This window comes from Lytechinus variegatus, chromosome 8 (assembly GCF_018143015.1).
Source record: "Lytechinus variegatus isolate NC3 chromosome 8, Lvar_3.0, whole genome shotgun sequence".
In the NCBI taxonomy this organism is placed as follows: Eukaryota; Metazoa; Echinodermata; class Echinoidea; order Temnopleuroida; family Toxopneustidae; genus Lytechinus; species Lytechinus variegatus.
In genome coordinates this window covers 1,958,396-1,981,760 of record NC_054747.1, presented here as the reverse complement: position 1 = coordinate 1,981,760, position 23,365 = coordinate 1,958,396, and the positions used below count along the sequence as shown (strand labels likewise).

The 23,365-nt window shown below is 36.4% G+C and overlaps 1 protein-coding gene across 1 annotated transcript; it reads right to left on the bottom strand.

Annotated features, from left to right (window-relative positions):
* Positions 1-5,160: 5,160 nt before the first annotated feature.
* On the bottom strand, positions 5,161-15,746 carry LOC121419797. Its single transcript, XM_041614258.1, has 6 exons — positions 15,648-15,746; positions 14,691-14,752; positions 9,528-9,701; positions 8,229-8,504; positions 6,303-6,493; positions 5,161-6,129 (listed from the first exon to the last, which is right to left on the bottom strand). The coding sequence occupies exons 2-5, from the start codon at positions 14,737-14,739 to the stop codon at positions 6,339-6,341; spliced, it is 654 nt and encodes a 217-aa protein (XP_041470192.1). The 5' UTR covers positions 14,740-14,752; positions 15,648-15,746; the 3' UTR covers positions 5,161-6,129; positions 6,303-6,338.
* Positions 15,747-23,365: the final 7,619 nt, after the last annotated feature.

The window sequence follows — 23,365 nt, the reverse complement described above, 5'->3', positions numbered from 1 at the left end:
TAAAATGAACAATTACTGCAATTATTGCCGAAAATGTTGGTTAATTGACATAAAGAAGTAACAGATTAAGGAATGTTTGAAGGAATTCAAGAAGAGATGGATGTATCATAAATAAAAATGTGAGCGCGCAGCAAGTGCTGAAGCTGTTTCTCTATTTTCAGATCTCAAAAATGGGAGATTTTAATCATTTTTCTTTTGTTATTATGTACAGGATACATATCTCAATAAATTATTAATGCGAGCGCGAAGCATGAGATGTTTCCCTTTCCTTTTCTTTCTCCCTCTTCCCTCTTCCTTTTTTCCTTCTCTCTTTCTTCCCCATTTTTTTCTCTTTCTCTTCTTCTTTCCCTCTTTTTTTTCTCTCCCTTTTCTTTTCCTCTCTTTCCTTCCCCTTTTTGGCGCCCCCTTTCGCCATCGCCAGCATACCATTCCGTTTTTCCTCGCCCGTATCGTGTATGTATAACCTCGATAAGACACACATTGCTTCCCCCTTTGGGTGGAAAACACTTCCATAATGCAAAGTAATCAATGACGAACAACACTAGTCAACAGTGATCAGGCGCGCCGGAACACTTTCAGTTTTGGGGGGGCAAAATCCCGAAGGGGGCACAATATTTTTTACAGCGTGAGATACCGAAGCGATCGAGCGGAGAGGGCGTGGGACCCCCCCCCCACGGTAAGGACTTTGTGTAAAAATGGAGTTTAAAAGTTACGTTTCTAAGAGAATTCAAAAATAAACTTCTTGAGAATTAAACATAGAATTCACTACGAAAGACTATACTCAGAGTTTATGAGAACCTACGAAATCTACGCGCAAAACGATCGCTTAATTCGGAATGTGGTTTTCGTGTCTGATCAATTAAATTACGTAATACGCTTATATTGACTCAAAATACCAGAAATTACATTTTTCATGCAATATCCTTTCAGAAATATTAATTTATGTACATTTACATACACGGACGACGCGAGAGAGCAAAAATATCATAAGTTTCAAGGAGTGTATTAAGCAGAAGAAGCGTAACAACAGAACCAAAATACATTCTAATAAATGTATTTTTAAATTCAAAATGTCATACTGTTCTGACGTGGCAGACGACGATAAGCGCTTAAATCCCCATTCTATTTAAATCATTTCTGACCTCAGCATTGGAGAGAGTCCCTGATTATCCATGCATATGCAAAACGTTTCATATTTTGTAACTGGAGGAAAAAGAAATATGACCTGCTTAATTATTGTCCAACAATTTAAAACTTTTCTGAAAATTAAAAACATTACTCGATTTATGTGTTTCCTTTGGCATGTTTTGTATGGCTGGGAAGCACTTTTGGATGGCCCCTTCAAAATCTTCTTTTTTATTTACATATTTTCTGGGGAAAATGTGACCATAACTAGGAAATGATGAATATCAAATTCCAGGAAATATTCATTTGTAAATAATCATGAACTAACAAACTACGGCAGTTCATAATGTACATTATGTAACATTATTTAGAAGAAAACAATTACATTCCAACAGCGGATGTGGTTGACGGTACACCATGTGGAGTTTTCGAAAAAAAGTGGATAGAGGAAGAAATGAAATTGATAGTAGACAGTTGATAGTCGAGTAATTTTTTGTTCAAACGAGCGTAGTCCTGATAAAGACAGTAAACCAGAAAAGGTTGAAGAAGAGGCTTGATTAGTTGATAGATGAGTACTCCTGCTCTGCACTCCATTCGCCGACTCAAGCTAGCATCTCCTCATTTATCCAATAAGCAACTACTCAATCCTCAATCCTCAACTCTTTAAATTTTTCGGTTTTACAGCTATTTTCAGATTCCATATATTGCTCGGGTAACTAGCGTTCACGCGCGTTGGTGATATCGGGTCCGGGGAACGTTTCATGAAAGGACTTGTAGGACGTTTTATCTGACAAGTCCTGTTTTATCCGACAGTTACTATGGTAACAATGCTTCTCAACCAATCAGAATACAGGAAAGTTGTCAGATCATGTCAGACAGTTGTCAGAACTTGTCGGACGAAAATATTGATGAAACACCACCCCGGTCTGAGCGTTTCTGGGCGACCGCGCGTTTGTTAGCCGACACAGCCAGCATGCAAATTTTTTAGTCTGAAATGTATTCATTAATAGGCCCCCATTCCACAGAACGGAGACCACTGAAAGACCACTGAAAGACTTAAAATTGGTGAGGTCTTACAGCGGTTTTCAAGATCAATGAAATTTGTCATCTCTGTGGAATGGCTCAGAAAGACCCCTCAAAGAACTCTGAAAGACTGATGGATATTTCTTGTCGTACTGGTCTTAGACTAGTCCTCTCGAGATCTTTCAATGGTTTTTCAGAGATATTATTTTTATGCAATAAGTGATCTTTCAGAATTCTTTCCATGGACTTTGCCTGGTCTTTCAATGGTCTTTCAATGATCTTTCAATAATCTCTCATGGGTCTTACAGTGATCTCCGCAAAAATCTTGAGAGACTGCCGAAAGATCATTGAAAGACTATGAAGACCTTTGAAAGTTCATCGAAAGACCGCTGAAAGACTGCTGAAAGACAATTTTCCTGTAAGACCGTTGTAAGACTGTTTTGAACCGTTTCAAAAAGTTTTGGAGCCCATGAAGACCACGAAGACCACTGAAAGATTGGTCAGGACTCGTGTAAGACCTCAAAGACCATTGTAGGTTCATTGAGAGACCTCTGAAAGATCAACCAAAATTCATGGTCTTTCAAAAGTCTTCTAGCGGTCTTGTTCTCTGTGGACGTTATCACACTGTAATAAGATGGAAACGGGGCTTATCAAAGGTATGTTTCACAGAGGGACATGTTCGTCAAAAGACGCAAGGCTTATTAAGATGTGTAATTGCCCCGTCAGGGGCGAAATTTTTTCACTTTTGACAAAAGAAATTACAATTCTTAGGCAGAAAAGTGCCTTCATCGTTTACTTTTGTCCTTAAATAATATCATTTTTCTACTTTTAGGGGGGCACATTGGGGGGGCAAAATCTCGTTTTGCCCCCCAAAAATTTTCTTTGGGGGGCAAGTGCCCCCCCTGCCCCCCCCCCCCGCTTCCGGCGCCCTTGACAGTGATAAAATAAATCAAGAAGTCGAAGAGAATTGGTAATTAATTAGGCCCACAATCGCGAATAAAGTCGACTCGGGTCGTAGAGGGCGCTAGTGCAGCATAGTAGACCAGTATGCGTATTAGACGAAATGAATATTAGACGAAATGGTGATTAGCCAAAATGGCAATTGGACATATTGGCTATTAGACCAAATGGCAATTAGACCAAATGATTGTTAGACGAAATGAGTTTAGACCAAGTGATAGTAGACCAAATGCAGTTAGACCAAATGGAACATGGACGAAATGAAAGTAGACCAAGTGGTTATTAGACCATTTGCCTTTAGACCATTTGGCTATTAGACCAAATGGGAATAGACGTAATGATAGTGGACAAAGTGGCTATTGGACCAATTGGCAAAAAAATACCATTAGACCAAATGGCTATTAGACCAAATGATAATAGACGAAATGGCTATTAGACGAAATGGCTATTAGACGAAATGGTGATTGGACGAAATGGTAATTGGACCATGTGGATAGTGGACCAACTGATGGTAGACGAAATGACATTAGACCATGTGGGTATTGGACAAAATGGCAGTGGACGAAATGGCAATAAACCACTGGAACGACCACCAGGGCCGAGTAGGGCATGTCAGACCAGATAGGATGATGGGGGCTCCCATCAACGATTACCGTTTAAGTTAAGTTATATTTTGTTATCCATAATCCATATCCATGTATATTTTCATGTAAATCATTGTAAAAAAAATCAAAGGAAACCACAGAATGATGTAAGAGCTTTGATTATATCTTTCATAACTGTAATCCTCAGTTTTTACTTAGGGGAAGGCGGGGTAAGTTGTGACAGTTTTTGCTTTTTGCATGTTAGAATTGATATGATTAATAATCTTGTCGAAATAAGTACCTTGCCTTGAAATTTAATTCTGAAATATTTTCCACCTATATATAACTTTCTATCCCCACACTGAAAGTCATCGTGACCTTTGAAAAAAACGATGTCAAATGGCTCAACTTGCCCCATATATGGGGTAAGTTTGAGCCACCTTCTGGGGTAAGTTGAGCCACAAAAACTATGTACAAAATGTATGAGGGGAGAACCGGCATGTCAATTTTTTTTTTAAAGTCTTTTCACTTGCTAATTCTCTATAAATACTAACATCCTTTAAAAGGAAAAGAGCAGTCATGTAAATTTGCTCCTTTCAGCCAGCATTTCAATCGATTTTTATGGTTTGTTTTTTAAGATACATTACCATAGGAATTACCATGGCTCAACTTGCCCCATGCTGTTTGGCTCAACTTACCCTAGTCCGAACTTAGTGCGATAATTTTGTATCCACACATTTATTATGCATCCATCATATAAAAGACTATGACAAGAATGAAGATCCATACCTGGACTAATAATGTTGTTATCATGTCTTTATTATATTTAAAGACGTGTGTGTTTATAAAGCACTTATCTATTTTACACTCTTTTTTACTTTTTTGGCTGAAATTCATATTTTAAACAATAATTCAGCACCGAGATTACAGTATGTCTGCGCGAATTCTTACTGAAAATTATGATATCTTACATGAAAGAGGTAAAGGTTGTCCATACATACATTAATAAGACCTCCGTCCGTATAGTTATAAATAATGCAGCTAATGTTATTATATTGGGTTAATTAAAAAAATGTAGACTGTACATATAAAGTCACTGTAATATACAATTTGAATACTCTAAATTACTGTTATACACATTACATAGTTTGGAAATAAATCAACACAAGCTGTGGCAAGTGACCGGACGAGCACCTGAATTAGATTTAAACCTCTAAGAAGAAAAAAAATGATTCAAGTTAAAGTTTGATTTTGAATAATCAATTTTTAAAAGGTGATCTTCAATAGAGGTCACTAACCAAATTGATTTATAATGCTATTGCAAAAATATTTCTGAATTATCTTACTTCCCATTAGAACAGAATAATATAGACACTGCCAAATCTAAGCTGGACTTCTTAATCATGTTAATACTATGTGGACAAAACAGAGTGTTAACCCCCCCGCGCCTCATAGTGTTCCCCCCTTCCCCCTCTCTGTCCTCACAGAATGCATTATTTTCAATGATTATATATACACACCAAAAGAAATTATAAAATATACGACAGTCAATCCTATCAAAACGACTCCGGGTCGATTCGTCGGTTCAGTCTAGATTAAAAATAACAAGAAAGAGCAAATCCTCGTTGTTTTATTAATACCCAACTTGTATCACGGACATCATGCATAACTGAAAAAAATATTACTGACCATAATTACAGATGTTTATTCCAAATTTGTTGAAATGGCTGAAGTGAAGGGAAGCTGATCATTGAAAAAAACTACGACTTCTTCAGCCCTATATTGAAGCCTAAAGTAGAGCTATTCCGATTAATCATGTGAATAAAACATGAAATCCCTCACCTGACATGCCTGATGCATCTTTGAATATTTAATCTCGGTGTAGTTACCAAAAGTTTGTAAAAATATATATCAAAAATATGTTCAATTCGTACCTGATTTCTTCAAATCAATAATATGAGTCACAAGTGGTGAAAGAGATACAAGTATAGGGTTGCAATATAAATCTGAGAACTTGCTCTTTCATTGTTTGGTAAATTTGAATTGTTTCTTAATGTAATCCCTCAAAGGTTGGACCACCTTTTTTAAACACGCTTTATACAGAGCTTTCCAAAACCAATTAGACCAGTCACTAAATAAAATAAAATTCCATTTCACCAACCAACCCTCATCATCCAATTACTCTTCATTTGTTGTTGTTTTTTAATATATTTATGCATCATTTTGTTTTCGGCAAAAGTCATCTGCAAAGTGTGACGTCATCAAGTGTTACTAGTCACGGGTCTAACGTCACAGTCACATCACGTACACTGACTCCACACCAACCGATAGTATATGGCTTTGGAGGTAATGTAGTATGTTTTGTCGATCCGGAGTCGCTTCCGAGAGTGTGACGTGGTAGCAGTATTAAAACATGCCACACTCTTAAAAAGGATTGGTCAAAATGACCAATCTGTTGGTTAATATGTGTCCGACCGATAAAATTGGTCAAAAGCAACCAAATTATTTGTTCAAATCGACCAAAATTTTGGTTGATATTGACCAATTTTATCGGTCGGACACATATTAACCAACAGATTGGTCATTATGACCAATCCTTTTTTTAGAGTGCATACAAGTAACATCATTCGATTCATGCGTATTATATTATATGGATAACAAGACGTTAAGAAGAGAACCAACAACGAGTACGGAACTTGCAATAAGCACTTTTGCTGCAGAATCTACTTCTTCATCACAGCCAGGTGAGTCGGACAACGTGGTGACATCGGATGCAACAGTAGTTATCGTACCTGCCATGTCTGCGGAATATAAAGAACAACAACCAAATAACATATTAGAAACAAAACTTATTAAATACTGATACTTCCAAATATACCCTGATTCTCCCTCTATATTTTTGGTTGGAAATGGAATCAAGTATCAAGCATCAATATCAGTAGGGGTAAAGAGCTTCCGCGCGCTAATTTAAGATCATCGGAAACACCAAAGGTTACTCTAAATGGTCAAGTGCACACAAAGTTTCAAACTTTTTTTGCGTATTTACCCGTTGGTATGGTCCCATAAACTGTTTATTGTGTCGTGGAGTACTTTTTCTACACCTCAAACGTCATGCGTGCGTGTGTAAGTTGAGGAATTGCTTGCAAGCGTACAAGCTCCACCCAGTTTACGGATATCAGTGGTATTAAGTACTAACATTTGCCAGTCATTTTTAGAAGGAATGCTTTTAAAATTCCTTATCCATGTTCAAAAGGTATCAAAAACTTACTTTTTTTAAGTTTATAATCATTTTCCTTCAATATGTACTCCGTACTCTCTGATTTTTAAGTTGATGACCTACTCATTAATGTAACGCATGTGGTGGATGTGCGTGAGCGTGTGTGCGCATGTATGTGCGTGACATCGTGACTGCGCGATCAATGACGCTAATTAACAGCATATATAACTTGATATTCATCTTATTACTCTTGCCGTGAGAAAAAAATCGTATATGTTATACGATGTAATGTGCTGTCTTCCTAAATGAGAGACAGATGACATGTGATCCAATCCCTTAAAACAATAATATAAATAATAATAACAATAATAATAAAACTAATCCAATAACAACAACAATAATAGGCCTAAAAATAATATTAATTATAACAATATATATATATATATATGATAACAATAATAATGAAAATTACTATGGTAGTATTATTTATTGTTACACACTATATATTTATATATATATATATATATATATATAGTAAAGAAATGGATGAAGAGAACAATGGTAGACGTAGCTTATATCAAGGTTCCCCAGAGCTATCTACCCTTTGGAAAAATTGGTTATGCCGAAAAAATGTCTCCGCCGGGAATCGAACCCGGGCCCCCAGCTTTGAACGCCGGTGCCTTAACCACTAGACCACAGAGACGGGCTAGTGGCTAGGCCGACCGAGATCCGATTGACCGTCAGAAAGACAGATTTTCGACACTATACCAATTACCTTTGTCGGGTGAAGGTGGGTTTTGAACAATGCCAAGCCGTCATGCCTCAGCTGGATCAAAGCTATTGCTTCAAAACAGTACACGTATGTGAGAAAGTATACAAATGTGTGAAGCTATACATGTACAACAGCTTTGGCAACTCTTTTATTTAAATATTGTAAAGAAATGGATGAAGAGAACAATGGTAGACGTAGCTTAAATCAAGGTTCCCCAGAGCTATCTACCCTTTGGAAAAATTGGTTATGCCGAAAAAATGTCTCCGCCGGGAATCGAACCCGGGCCCCCAGCTTTGAACGCCGGTGCCTTAACCACTAGACCACAGAGACGGGCTAGTGGCTAGGCCGACCGAGATCCGATTGACCGTCAGAAAGACAGATTTTCGAAACTATACCAATTACCTTTGTCGGGTGAAGGTGGGTTTTGAACAATGCCAAGCCATCATGCCTCAGCTGGATCAAAGCTATTGATATATATATATATATATATATATATACCTTGTTATGGTAGTTCAAGACGCGTCTACACATTCCTACGGGATCTTACCTGGAGTCGGTTCGGCGTTTGGAACCGTTTGATTCGTGGGACTGGCCGGTTCTGGTGGTGTACACAGATCTTGGCTGTCGCACACGCACAAGCTTAGTTGATGACTATCATAGGTCGCCCCAAGATGAGGAGGAAGCACAGTGGACGGATCAGGCAGAGCTGCCGCGATTACGCCCGTTGAAGTTTCGTTGAGACATGCGTCCCCGTCGGGGATCAAGTAATTGTAGTTAGGGGGTGCGCATCCTCGCTCAATGCTTGTCATGACGATTTTACCTTCTGTAAATTAAGAAAAAAAAATTAAAATGCGTCAATATTATACCCGTTACGCCTCAAGTGATCAATTAGCAAATCAATCATTATAATGACTAGGTTCTATAATGATAACAGACCAAAGGTTTTACCTTCTATTAATGACATATCATATTCTCAGGTTATAGAATATAAATTTTACATGTATTTCCCAATCGTGACAGGCTTTTCATTATTGCTCATCCTTGGTCTTGGTTAGTCTGCAGGCACAGACCCTGAGTGAAATTTTGATCAACAGTGTGTCTCCACGCAAAGACTAGCACAAACAAAAATTGCTTTTTCAATTGTGACCTAAATACAGAGCAGAATAGAGGCGAGTGGGCCGAAAAGCCAGAAAATTATCGAATGTCAGCTGAGTAGCAGCCGAATAAGTCGATTTGGGTACAATTCGGACCAATCTGGTCGCTTTTAATTTTGTGGAATTCGGTGGCGTAATCGGCGCATTCAGCAATATTCTTTCCGATTCGGGTAGTTATTCGGCTGTAATCGGAGCATTCGGTCAACATGCGGCTCGATTTTTGCCACCTTTGGCTACATGTAGAGTCTCTTTTGGGGGTTGGCATTTGGCTTTGTTCAGGATGGCAAAAATTGATTTGGTTCCATTCTTGGCGATTCTGCTCTGATTCGGGATTTAATCCCGACCAACATGTACGTGCATTCGTCTCTGATTCGGGGAGTTTTCTGAATCAGAGACGAGTAGGCTCCGAATCCAACAAATTCATCCGAATCAGGCCATATTTGGGTAGTATTGGTTCGACTTTATTGTGGAAATTTTGTTGTGTGTGTGTAACTCTTGCTGAAGGAAAGATACGGGTTTGTGCGTGTGGCTAAGTTGATGAAATTAAGAGTCAGGGTATGGTTATCAGGGCTTAAATCGCACCAAAATATAAAAAAATCGCAAAAAATCCAAAACCCGAGTGATTTCGAACGCGACGCGAGTGTTTATAATAAGCCGTTATCAGTGTTTTACTTTTCCTATTTCTTGCTTACCAGTTTTGTGCATCAGGGTGATTTTATAGTCCATGGTCATGCAACCTTTGGCATCGGGAGTACAATCTGACTCCTGTGGTTTTTCACACGTCCCTGGTGGGAGATCAGTCAGGTTTAAGGCTGCGTTGTTTGTAGTCGTGATGTCACTGCACATAATGCATGTTATCGCCTCTCCTGTTTAAAAAAGAATCAAATAATTATAGTAATGTATTGTATATGCTATTATGTTAATACAATCTATGTTATTTATGTATGCCCTGCTTGTTCTGTTACTGAGATATGTCCTGGGCGCTCCTTTCTTCTATGTTTGTATATATTTTATTCCTTTGTGTGAATGATTTGAATGTTAATAAAGTGATGAATTACTACTAATAATAATGATAATGATGATTATAATAATAATAATGATAAAGATAATGATAAAGCTAATTATAATAACAATAATGCTGATTATTATTATTGATATTATTATTCATCTTCAGTTCAGTTTGGTTTATTTTCATATGTCATAAAATATCAGATACAATGTAACGTCCATCAAAAGACAGTAAATCATTAATAATGAAACAATACAATACATCACCATTATTCATAATGAATAAGACAAATGTATACAATTGAACGTTCAGAATAGAGACAGATATATCAATAAGATGAAGATATTAAAGCGCAAGCTATTGTGTCATGTCATATGAAAATATGCCCTAGGACACAACGACAAATTACATATGTGATATGACCCATGATAATCATCAAGTGGGTCAACTGGCGTGTGTAACTTCACCAGTTTTTTTTACGTTGTTGATTAATGTGGTGAGCGAAATTGGTGAGACTTTATTTATAACCATGGCGATTTTACATTATGTTATTACGAATGTTGGTTTAAAAGTAAACAACTTTAAATCATCACCAATTTCATTTAAGCGAATTTGATATAACTAGAGGATCGATGCATGACTGCAAATAAACTACGAACTCTCAGTCATTCACCGCTTTTATAGACCGGTCAAGATAATTATGGTTTGACCCTGATAGAAACAGATCGCATACATTCGTAATTCCGAAGCTTCGTTATTCTGAAGGTTCGGATATTCCGAAGGTTTGTTGGTCGGAAAACAATGTGAGGTTCATAGTTCCAAAGGTTCGTTAATCTGAAAACGAAATGATGTTCGTAAATCTGAACGTTCGTTACTCCGAAAACGTAACGATTAACGAACCTTATTTCGTTTTCGGACTAACGAATCTTCGGAAGAACGAACCTTATTTCGTTTTCGGATTAACGAACCTTATTTCGTTTTCGGATTATCGAACTTTCGGAATAACGTCACAAATTTTCGGATTAACGAACCTTTTTACGTTTTCGGATTAACGAACATCGAGGTATAGACAATTTACGTGTTTCGGAATTACGAACCTACGGAATAAAGAACCTTCGGAATTACGAACTGTAACAGAAACAGATTGCAACAAACGGTTTTTCAACTGTTTCTGATTGTTTGTGATTTGTTACACAAACTCATGAAAACCCAATATTTTTTTAAGTGAGTAACATCCATGTTCAGTGAATGGCGGCCATCTTGGACTCCATCTTGTAAATACCCACTTTCCCGGATGCGGATTTTGGTAAATCGTATATTTTTAATACATGTATATTATTCAGGGGGTCGAATAGTACCAAACAAACGTTGAAAACCATTTGTTGCAATCTGTTCCGGGTAAGGTTATTTGTGGTCGTATATTAACCCGTCTATTAGATATAATATTATCGACTTATAGTGTAAATAGGTTATACTTTAATAGTGCCGTGGCCGGGTGGTCTAAGGCGCCTAGCTATACATGTACATGAACAAGTCCGGGGTTCGATCCCGGCCGCGGCAGCTATGCCCGTGAGCAAGGCATTTAATCTACAATGCTCTTTTATCCTGCCTTCAAATAAATGGAAATGATATATGCATTAATGGTAACTAGGTGTGAACTTTTTTTTTTTAAATAGCATATTGCAATCTCAACGTAAGATGGGGCTATTCAATTTTTCCTTTTGTATAGAGGGAGTTTGATCAGTCGAATTTATGCAAATGGCAAAATGACATGGTTCTTTCAAGGAGATGCTAGAGTGACATCTCCTCGGTTTATTATAGCTGCCATGCGAAATCAAAATACACTATTTGTATTTTATATGTTTTTTATGAGCCGTCATCAAATTAAAACGCCATATGCAAGAGTCAACATCCTTATTTTAGTCCTGCAAATCCTTGAAAACGGAATGTCACAAAAGAGTTATGATAATTGTGAAAGATATGAAATAAAAATCTATGTTTACACATAAATTTGGTAATTTTACACGGAAACTTTCATCCTGCCTGACGGATATAATATCCAGGTGTGGTATTCTGGAACACTGTCATAAATTCTGTAATTTCTCTCCGAGATATGACATCGCTATGATTGTCACAAATCGGTATTCTGAACATTGTCTTTTCTCTTTCATATCTTTCTTAGTTCCTGCCCATCTTTTCAGAAGTATTATTATTTACATTATTCCGCATTTATTTAGCACCTAACACGTCGGAACGATGTCTCTAAGCGCTTTACAGGTATATTATTACTCCGGTCATCGGATCCTTGCATGCCCGCATACAATGTATGCACCTTCTCCACTCCCTGGGCAGCATTCTAACAAGAGTTTCAAGACTTAATTGCTAGGCATACTACATAGGCTTTCGCATCCTACCGGGTACCCATGTAACACCTGGGTGGAGAGTGGCACATTGTGGACTGACGCCTTGCGAAAGGACGCTAGGTCATGGTGGGATTTCAAACACACGACACTCTGATCACAAGGCGAGAGTCAGAACCGCTACACCACGGCGCTTCCACAAATTAAAATCATTTTTTAGTTCGCAGTGGGAACCCTTCTTGTCAATAGGAAGGCCCCGTGGCAGGTGCATGGGGTGTACACCTAACACAGTTGCTGGTATCCCGCAAATAGACGTATATTGATGCACTTGCTAAGTGAGACGGGGAGCTGTGAAGGATTTTAGAAGAAAAATAGAAAAAGAAGAAAAACATAGAAAGAATGAAGAATTAAAACGCAGGGCCTAATTGTAACATGAAAACATATTTGTGAAAGTTGTCATTGATGATGAGTGAAACCAATAACCCAATATAGTCTAAATAATATCACTGTATGCTTGACATTTAGTCAGCAGGATATCGGGATGTTTGGTACTAAAAGATATGACTAAATTTATGACATCCATGCACCAGAATACTGATTTTGTCATATATCTGATAAAGGATAAAATATGGAGAAAAGACAATGTCCAGAAAACTAGCCCAGTATTAATACACCCCCACACACATATACATACATGTATATATATATATAGTGGTTAAGGTACCGGCGTTCAAAGCCGGGGACCCGGGTTCGATTCCCGGCAGAGACATTTTTTCGGCATCACCAATTTTTTCCAAAGGGTAGATAGCTCTGGGGAACCTTGATTTAAGCTACGCCTACCATTGTTCTTTTCATCCATTTTTTTACACAATATTTAAAAATAAAAGAGTTGCCAAAGCTGTTGTACATGTATAGCTTCACACGCCCTATATATGTATACATATTATATTATTTTTTTCTTTTTCTTGTCATTTTTTTGGGGGTACGAAATCCTTTATTTGTGGTTGATGACCCCTTTTTATTTGCTTGTCAAATTTTTGGGCAGACGGTTTTTCCCCCCCCCCCCATGGAAAATCCTAGGTACGCCCTGGCAATAAGCCTCTAGTAAAGGTAAAACTGCACATTCAACAAAGTCATTCCAGTTGAAGAATTAAGAAATAATGAGGCAGAAATATTAAAGAAATTAACTTCGGGTAGTGGAAAATGATAGCTCCTAGTTGACGCCTTGAATATTATTAGCGGGCGCGTCGTGGTCTAGTGGTTCTGACTCTCGCCTTTCAAACAGAGGAGCGTGGGTTCATATCCTAACCATTGCGTGTTTTCATTCAACAAGAAATTTATCCGCACTGTGCTGCACTCGACCCAGGTGAGGTGAATGGGTACCCGGCAGGATTATTTCTTTGCATGCACTGAGCGCCGGTGATGGTAGCTCGAGCTAAAGCCGGGGTAATAATAGCAGCGCTTTGTATCCCCAGGCAAAAGGCGCTTTTTAAATACAGCTATTATTATTATTAACAAATAAAAATGGAAAACGAAGCACCCAAGCTCGTTAATCATCATAAATTCTTACTTTGATAAAGCTTCGAGTATCGTGCGTGTTGAAAATCTACTGTATTTTGTCCAAACAAATTGTTTTAGTAATCATTGTCTGCTATTTACTGTCGTCGGTTATTTGTCGGTTATTTGCAAGATTATTATCGATGGAACAAAATTTTAAAGTACATCAGGGGTCATTAAGTAAACTTAAGAGAAATTGAAAACATGAATAAAATCAATAAAATAATCTATATTTCCGGTTACTGAACCACGTGCATACCAGCACTTTAACGAATTAACCTATGATGTTTTCTAGGCCCTTTTTAATTGAGGTACATATGTACTTATCAAATACACTTAGCATGTTCAGGCATACCAGCTGCATGGATTCCTCAAGTACAGACTATGCTCGAAACTTTGATCAACAGGTGGGTCTTCATGAAAGACTAAGCCTGAGCGAGAGGGCATTGAGTAAACAAGACACCTTAGGCTTTGCATTCAGGCCCCTTAACTTTAACTCGAGTAAAGGGTTTGCACAACAGACTACGTTGTATCGCTTTGGAAAGGAATGTACCATACTCGCAGTGTTTGCTTGTGCGGTTACAAAGCTAACCTAACTACAGATGGAGACTTAAATATGGGGTATTACATAATTTATCATAATTAGCACCCAATTGATGCCTATTAAATTTACGTTCTAAATACAAGGATCCTTTTGTTTTCCAATTAAAACCATAATTTGCAAAGGTCATTTTTTTCACGAATTAATAAATTTTCAAAGAACTGATCATGTTAATATTGGAGCGCCTTGGGCACCTAAGGTGGATACGTGCGCTATACAAATCCTATATTATTATTTAGTATACCATGGAGCTATTAAACACAAATGATCATACTAAATCATCCAGTAGTATTCAATATGAAGCATATTCATTACAAAATATACTTACCTGATGTAAACATGCAGAAAAGTGGCACAAAGACGGCAATTAAATTCATGTTAAAAGCTGTTAGAGGGGGGAAGCATGAAAACATATAAATAGGATATTGTATTTTATATAATAACGTTAGAATGAAATAAAAGAAAAAGGCCTACGATGAAAAAGGGGAAAAAAAGAAAAGAAAGGGAGAAGCAGACGAAAAGAATAACAAAGAAACAAGGGATAAAATGAAAAAATATAAAGGAAATGGAAATTTAATAAGCAAAAAAACGATGATAAAATAGCTTATAAAAAAAGTAATAGTAAGAAGAAGAAATAGAAGACGAAGAAATTAAAAGAAGAAGCACAGGATTAAGAAAAGTAAGTAGAAATGTAAAAAGGATAAATAACGAACAAAACGAGATTTAGGATAAAAAAAACAGAGGGAGAACATACAAAAGAGTAATTACATTAAAAAAGATGAAGATAGAGAAAATGTAAGTAGAGTAAACTAAGGCAAAAGGAAAGAAGAATGAAAAGAAGAAAAAAACGTCAGCAACTTATGTTTAAAGCAGTATAAGTGATCTTGATAAGGAAATATCTGATTTTGTCCCTGCAGCCAGAAGGGTCTTCAAACAATAATTTTTGAAAACTTGATGAAAATAAATGTATATTGCATTCTTTTCTCTTTTTATTTTTCCTATTTCCAGAAAAAAGTTAACAATTCTATCAACATACAGTCTCGATTTTCTGGTGAAGATGGTAATCATTCTTACATTGTTCCGTGATTCCGTGCAAAATAAATGGTATCCATTACTACATTGCTCAGTAATTCCGTGCAAAATATATCAAAGACATTAGATTCATTTTTCAATATTTATCTTTTTCTTTTATTTTAACGGCCTTTATCAAATCGGAGAATAAAACATTTAACGAAAGCATTTGAAATAAATTTGCATGTTAATATTAAAGCATTACTTACTTTGTTACTGTATGTGGTTGGTAAAAGTTGCAAAGGCGAAGAATCCTCTTCTGAAAATGAAAAAGAACCTGCACCAAGCCCAAATCTTTTTATATGAAATCTCACCCGCTTAAATATACTAATCTCTCACGTGCAACTCAGGCGGGGGATCCGATGTCATATACCTCTTTTGATTGGTCAGTATTCGAGGGAGAGGCAATTGCTGCCTGTCTGAATATGGAGTATAGTTTTGCGGGGGGGTACATAATACTATTCATTTTATAGACAAGGTGATTTTATTGTGTACATAGTTGTTATAGTACAATATACCTATGAGTAGACATGAATATGGTCATTGACCAGTGGTTTTATCATAGAATAAAAACACTTTGGAAATGATATCGGGAAATATAATAAAATGCATTATGTTCATGTTAGGTTTTGTCGAAGAACAAGCACATTATAAAATCGTAACAAAAAGAGTTGTTAAACTGATAACGGTGCATTTTGTGCACCTCGGCGTTTTTTTTAACCAGTGTAGTGTATCAAAGATGAAAGTACTATTTGAAACCACTTAATACGCCTATCCGATGTCATTTCACTTGCATGTATAGTTCTTGAAAATGGAGCAAAGAGACAATAGCTTGAAATTGTTTGGTTAATATGTATTTTAATTAACATTGTGGAAAGATAATGAATGTTGTTATTGCCTTATTTAACATTTGAATTATCTTAACGAGCGTCCCTCTCGTCGAACAATCGAAAAATTGTAATTGCTCGTCACATCTTCAATCCAAAGAGGTTTTTGGTAGCTATATTTATTCTTTTTACGAGATATATTTTCATTACGATTTGGGGGTATTAGATTTACAAATCTACATGTATATTTTCATATATAAGTTGCTTTGTTATGTTTTGTTTTGATTTTGTTTTTGTTTTGTTTGACAAAAAATACTATTTTGTTTTTGTTTATCTGTTTATGTATATATTTTCTTGTTTTGAACAAAATGTTGGCAATTGCCGGTGACGTTCTGTAATAAATTCAATTCAAAATTCATGATCTAAGCTGTCCCTCATGGTAAAATGTGCATGCAGGTACTAACTATTCAATGAAGCATAAGGAATAATAATGCGTGAGACGTAGCTCTTCAAATAATGTTTCTATTTATTGCCACATGTCGGCCTTCATCAGTAGAATAAGAATGACCGTCATAATGTGATGAAAATTATATTACAGCAAAATGTCATCGAAAGTGTATTTATCATGATATCATCACCCTCGACGCCATCAATATCATAATGAGTAATCATTTCATTATACACTCTAAAAAATGAAGAGCTAATTTCGCTTTTAAAGAGCGTGTATTGTGACTGCACTTCAGAGTGCTGATTTTTCTCGTTTAAATTTGAACGAGAAAATCAGCACTCCGAAGTGCAGTCACTATACACACTCTTTAACATGTTTAAGAGCTAAACTAGCTCTTCGTTTTTTAGAGTGCAATCACCATCATAATCGGCATCACCATTATAAGCATCTTCATAACCATGGATATCGCTTATTAGTTGAAGGAAAATTACTCATATGTTGTGATTTAACTTATTGCAAGAAGTTCAATTCAACGAAAACGTTACTAATTGCATATTTATATCCGTAGATCTTAGTTTTCAACGTGAATAACATTTAAGAAGTGTATAGTGTTGGTCTATGTAAACCATTAAGCTGATGTTGAGCTTTTCATTTTGACTTTGTGGTAGTTTGCAAACATATACCTTTTCTGATGTTTTTTTTAAATTAAGTCTTTGAATATATATATTCAAAGACTTAATTTAAAAAAAAGTATATATACATGATCAGCCGGAAATTCGTTTCTCATCTGGCAGGAAACGGAGATGGGTATAATTAATATGGCCTATTGTAAAACAAAATGGGCAAATATGACAACATGCCAGAACACGATATTAGTAGGATACAAAAAAATATTGTCATATTTTGTAACCATTGCTTGTCCGGGATTTTAATTCCATTTGATTTGTGTGTGTGTGTGTGCGGGTGCGTTTTTTTCTTACTATTATAGGTCCTCATCACACTTGCCAAAATGACTTCGATTGATGTTCATGATTGATATTAAAGGGATATGCATGTATCAGGCAAACCTCGTAGATAAAATGTAGCACTTACTACGCATGCTCGCGCTTTCTCTTATACCTGCAACAGTGTCTCAACTACGCTGTAGCATGTACATGTAATCTTGGATTGTGTAAAATTATTACATGCCATTTGTGTACAAGGTATATGGTGTAGGAAACCAGACCTATTTCCTGTGATGAAAAAAAAAATCCCTCCTCCTTTTAAATAGACCCCTTCGGGTAAATCGCTCAAAGAAAATCCTGTAATATCAATTAGGATTAATTCTGTTGTTTTTTTCTTTGATATTTTAATCCGTTATATTTGCGGGGGCTTTGCTATGGAATATTGATTGCATTGGGTGTAAGTCTTAATTTTTGTTATCCTTGCCCTTTTTTACATTTACCATTTATTTTTTGCCCTTGACATTTCCCCCTCTGCAAATTTCAATGAATTTAATTTTTACTACGGATTTTGTTCATGTTTTACCTGTGACATTTTTACACCAAACCTTGTTTATATTTACTAACTTTCAGAGAAGATGTATCCGAAGACGTAATATTTACTATAAAATTTCATACCACTCTGTAAAGGGGATGTAATTCAGTTATTTACCTGTTATTTGTAGTTTTGATTAAACCATTTCAATCAAGGAATTAATTCATCAAATTTCTATTTTAGGCCTTCCCAGATCTGTTTGTTCAAATCATCTTGAACTATTAAGATGGGGGTATATAAGGGCTTATGGATGACCTTCGCCTTTCAAGATCCGTCAAGCTAGTGAGTGAAGAACACAGCTGATCGCGGTGTCACGAGTGTAGACAAACTCCACTAAAATTCCAGCAGGGCCAAAGTACAAGGCCTAATGAGCGTTATACCCTTATATCTTGATACCAGCATTTTCTTCGAAGCCACTTTACATCGCTTTTGAAAGACATAAAACACAATGAAAACGGTCTATGTATATAGACCCGCAGTATATATTAAATGCTCATGTACTCCATAGAGGATTTTAATCGAGTCCAATGACATTCCATTTGTCAATCAGCATGATAAATAATATGCAGCGCAACTCAATACACTATCAAAGATTTTATGGCAGTCAGTTTCGGGCCAAATCGACCGAATTCCAAAGCGTATTCTATTTCTTTTTAGTATGATTTTTCTAAAGGATATGGTGCAAAATTTGATTTGACTGGAATTATTATATAAGTGGTCTGTAAAAAACAATCATCAATATTGAGTTGAAAGGGTAAATGTAAATTTTGTTTGGTAAAATTATAGTGATGTGTAAATTAACCATTTTTTTTTCAAAAAAATCTTTTGTGATGACTCAAGTCAACTCTATTTTTTGTACCATATCCTGGGAAAAAATACTTGAAAAATGTGAGAGAATACGCCAAAAATTCGGTCAATATTTGCCGGTATGTTTCTAAAACTGGTATCTCGACCCTTTGACTCTAATTTATATCGTTGGTAGAGTTACGAATTGAAAGAGAAACCTTTTAAACGGTTAGCAACAACAAGAATTTTTTTTATTCTGTATGAAACAGCTATATTTATGAACATAAAAGTAAACCATTGAAAGCGTGTTGGATGAAAAAATATATGATGTTAAAAACTCAAGACAATTGCATGATTTTAAAGCAGATTAACTAATTTTACATGTGTGATGGCGCTCTTCAATCTCCAGATAATTTAATGCATCCATCATGGGGGGGGGGCACTCAGTATATAATGCGTAGTGGGTATGTGTCGTGGACAGGACCCCCATTTTTACACACAAATTTCCAAAGCATACAATTTTCTTCTCATCGAAAAAAAATGAAAATCCGTTTCAAAGCTAAAGCATATTTTCATTACACCGCACAGTGGTCCAGAATGAGTTAAAAGTGCGCCAAAATTACGTTCCGTGTTATATTTTTTTAATTACTGGTAATGTCGGGCGTAAAAACAACTGAACATAATTCAAAGCCGATAAGACGTCATCTTGATACCAAATTTTGATTGGCAATTGAAGTACCTTTTTTTGGTAATCCTCAACAGGATGCTCGTGTGATGAATATCGCTTTATATCAAAATTGATGGAACCCCCCGAACAAGAGTTAGCTAGTGCAAACATTTAGGAGTAGATTCAGATGAGAATTTGTCATAGGGAAAACAAATTCAAAGCATACAGAAGAAATGTAGTAGCGGTTTGTTTATGTACTAGTCTACAATGTTTTGATTTCATCTCATCTATCATAGTGTAATGAAGTAAGGGGGAATTGTGGCAAATGTCTAAAAGACAGCCTCCAAAAGATTCAAAATCGGGCATCTTTCGCCCACAAATTTAGGAGGGGGGGGGGGGGAGGTCAACCTGAAATTTTTTGATGGACACAGATAAAAAAAATTGACAAGGGAAAAAGAAGGCTATCAACCAAAGCTTTATGGTGGACCAGGAATAATTTAGGGGGGGGGGTCGACCGGAATTTAGGGGGGACGCAGGAAACAAAATTGACAAGCAAAGAAAAAAGACCAAAAAAAGACCAAAAAAAAAAAGGTTATCAACTAAAAATTCAGGGGGAGGGGGAACCTGTCCCCAACCCCGCCCCCCCCCCCCCAGCTTCCGCCGACTATGATCTTGCGTTTTTAATATTACCCCTGGGATTCATCCGGGAATGACAATCTATATGAACTGAAATGGGATACGCTAAAAAAGAGAAGGAATTAAAATATTGCTCTAATTCTGATCAATATACTCAATAACTTAATCCCTTATAATCGCGGTTTTGTGTCTGGCTGTGCAATATTTTTGTATAATATTCGAATTTGAGACTAATATTTTGAAAATCCAAGAATCGCATATTAAGATAGGATCATAATACTACCGCCAACCTCGTAATTAATGATTCTTGGATGGAGCTTTGCTCTGACACATCACTCTACAGTGCGTAAAAAAACCCGGGAAAGTTTAGAAAAATCTATCAAAATTTTGTTTCAAAGCTTAAATAAAAAAAAATTGTTTCAAATTATGATATCTATATTTTGATGTTTGGCGTTTTCAATTTCAGAGGTCGATAATTGGAATCGATACACATTGCATTATCATCGCTTACAACACAAACGCTTAGAGACAAACCTCAAATAGAAATGCATGTATATGTAAAATATAAACGCCAAGTATCATAAACGCAAAATCTTTTTTGGTGTTTTATCTTGTCTGTCATATTGTCTCTTCCATCTGAACCGACGCTGAAAATGCAAACAGGATATTCTAGAGGGCAGTAGTTAATGTATTCATGCTTCTATGTAATACTAAATCACGACTCACGATATTTTGTTTTAATTTGTCTTTTCCCTTCATATTTCTTTTGTCAAAATATTTATCTAAATGATTTCTGATTGACTGTATGATTTTGATGACTGTATAATGTTTTTTTCGTAGCTGGCGGTACTCAATGCATGCTTCTATATGAAAGTTTTGCTTGTTTTGTATGGTTTCCCTGGAATAATTATTTCCCGGAGAGTTTCAACTGATTTATTTGGTTATCACTAGCTGGAGCAAAATGAACGCTTCAATTTAATATTTGTAATAACCAAATAAATCAACTAAAACTCCAGGAAATAATTATTCCAGGAAAACCGTACAAAATATGCTAAACTTACATGTTTCTATCTTCATCATTATTAGTGTAGAAGCATCCATGAAGTACCGCCAGCTACGAGAAAAAAAAACATTAGAAATCAACCAAAGAAAATTTTCTAAACACGAAATAAAACCCATTTCGTGACAATATATATATATCTAGGTTCCAAAGGAACTATCAAACTTCACAAGCACACTACACAAATGCCTTTCAGTCAAAATGAAGAAAATTTGGACACAGGCTAGCTTATTTATTTTTTGGACTAACGAACGTTCGGAATTACGAATCTTCGGGATAACAAACCTTCGAAAAAGATAAACCTTCAGAATATTCGAACCTTTGGAATAATGAACCTGCGGATTAACGAATGTTACCGATGGAAGATCTGCCCCCCATCTCCCCCCCCCCCAAAAAAAAAATGTTTTGGAGGTCAAGCCTTTCACTCGCAATATTCGTACCGTTATTCAATTGGAAATTAACTGTAATTCATCTCTGGAGTACAATTTGAATTCATGATTGTAATTTGAATTCACCATTTTGGCGGCGGAGTAGAGGATGTGCTTTTGTGTTGGGGGGGGGGGGGAACGCAACAATAGGCGTCCCCCGGTTACACTTCGTAATTCTGAAGGTTCGTAATTCCGAAAGTTTTTTATTCCGAAGGTTCGAAATTCTGAAACACGTAAATTGCCTATACCTCGATGTTCGTTAATTCGAAAACGTAAAAGGGTTCGTTAATCCGAACGTTTGTGGCGTTTTTCCGAAGGTTCGATAATCCGAAAACGAAATAAGGTAAGCTAATCATTTAGTTTTCGGACTAACCGAACCTTCTGAATTAAGAACCTCACTTTGTTTTCGGACTAACGAACCTTCAATTACGAACCTTCGGAATTACGAACCTTCGGAATAACGAAGCTTCGGAATTACAAATGTATGCAGTCCCCCAAACACAAAAGATAATCCTCTGCTCCACCGCCAATGGATTTCACCAGTGCTAAATGTTCGTCATTAGCCTATTTTTCCGCATACATTCGTAATTCCAAAGCTTCGTTATTTTGAAGGTTCGTTAGTCCGAAAACGAAATGAGGTTCGTAATTCCGAAGGTTCGTTAATCCGAAAACGAAATGAGGTTCGTAATTCCGAAGGTTCGTTAGTCCGAAAACAAAATGAGGTTCGTAATTCCGAAGGTTCGTTAATTCGAAAACGAAATAAGGTTCGTTAATCCAAAGGTTCTTTAGTCCGAAAACGAAATAAGGTTCGTTAGTCCGAAAATTAAATAAGTTTCGTATTTCCGAAATTGAAATTAATTCATTTTGGTAACAAGAATGATGTTGACCTTACAAGATAACAGGATATTATGCAATAATAGTAATAACGAACGATGATACATGTGTGTGTTGTTGCCAAAGCATGTATTTGATTTAAGAATAGGCGTCCGGATCAAGCATACGATTAATTTCGATTTTATCTCAGCAATTGCTGGTTTCAAGATGCAGGGGATTAAGTGTGTTGGTCGCGTGCGAGTAATCTCCAGATAATAGGATTTGTATTGGAGGTGATGTCATTTTTAATAAGAGCTCCTGCTGGTAATAAAAATAATAATATAGAGAATAATAAAGACAATACTAGTGATGATCATAACAATCCCAAACGATGATCATAATAAAAATGGTGATAAAGAATATAAATATTGATAACATTTTATTGATCGTTACACCTAGTGTTAACAATGTTAATCCGTTTTTCATGATTACAAAAAGTGCTCGGAATGTTAATTTTTTATGTGGGGCGTTGTGGCCCAGTGGATTAGTCTTCTGACTATGAAACAGAGGGTCGTAGGTTCGAATCCCGGCCATGGCGTAATATCCTTCAACAAGAGATTTATCCACACTGTGCTGCATCCAACCCGGGTGAGGTGAATGTGTACCCGGTATGAAGAAATTAATTAAATGCCTTCCTTTGGGCGCCTAGGCAGCCCAGCTAAAGCCGTGGT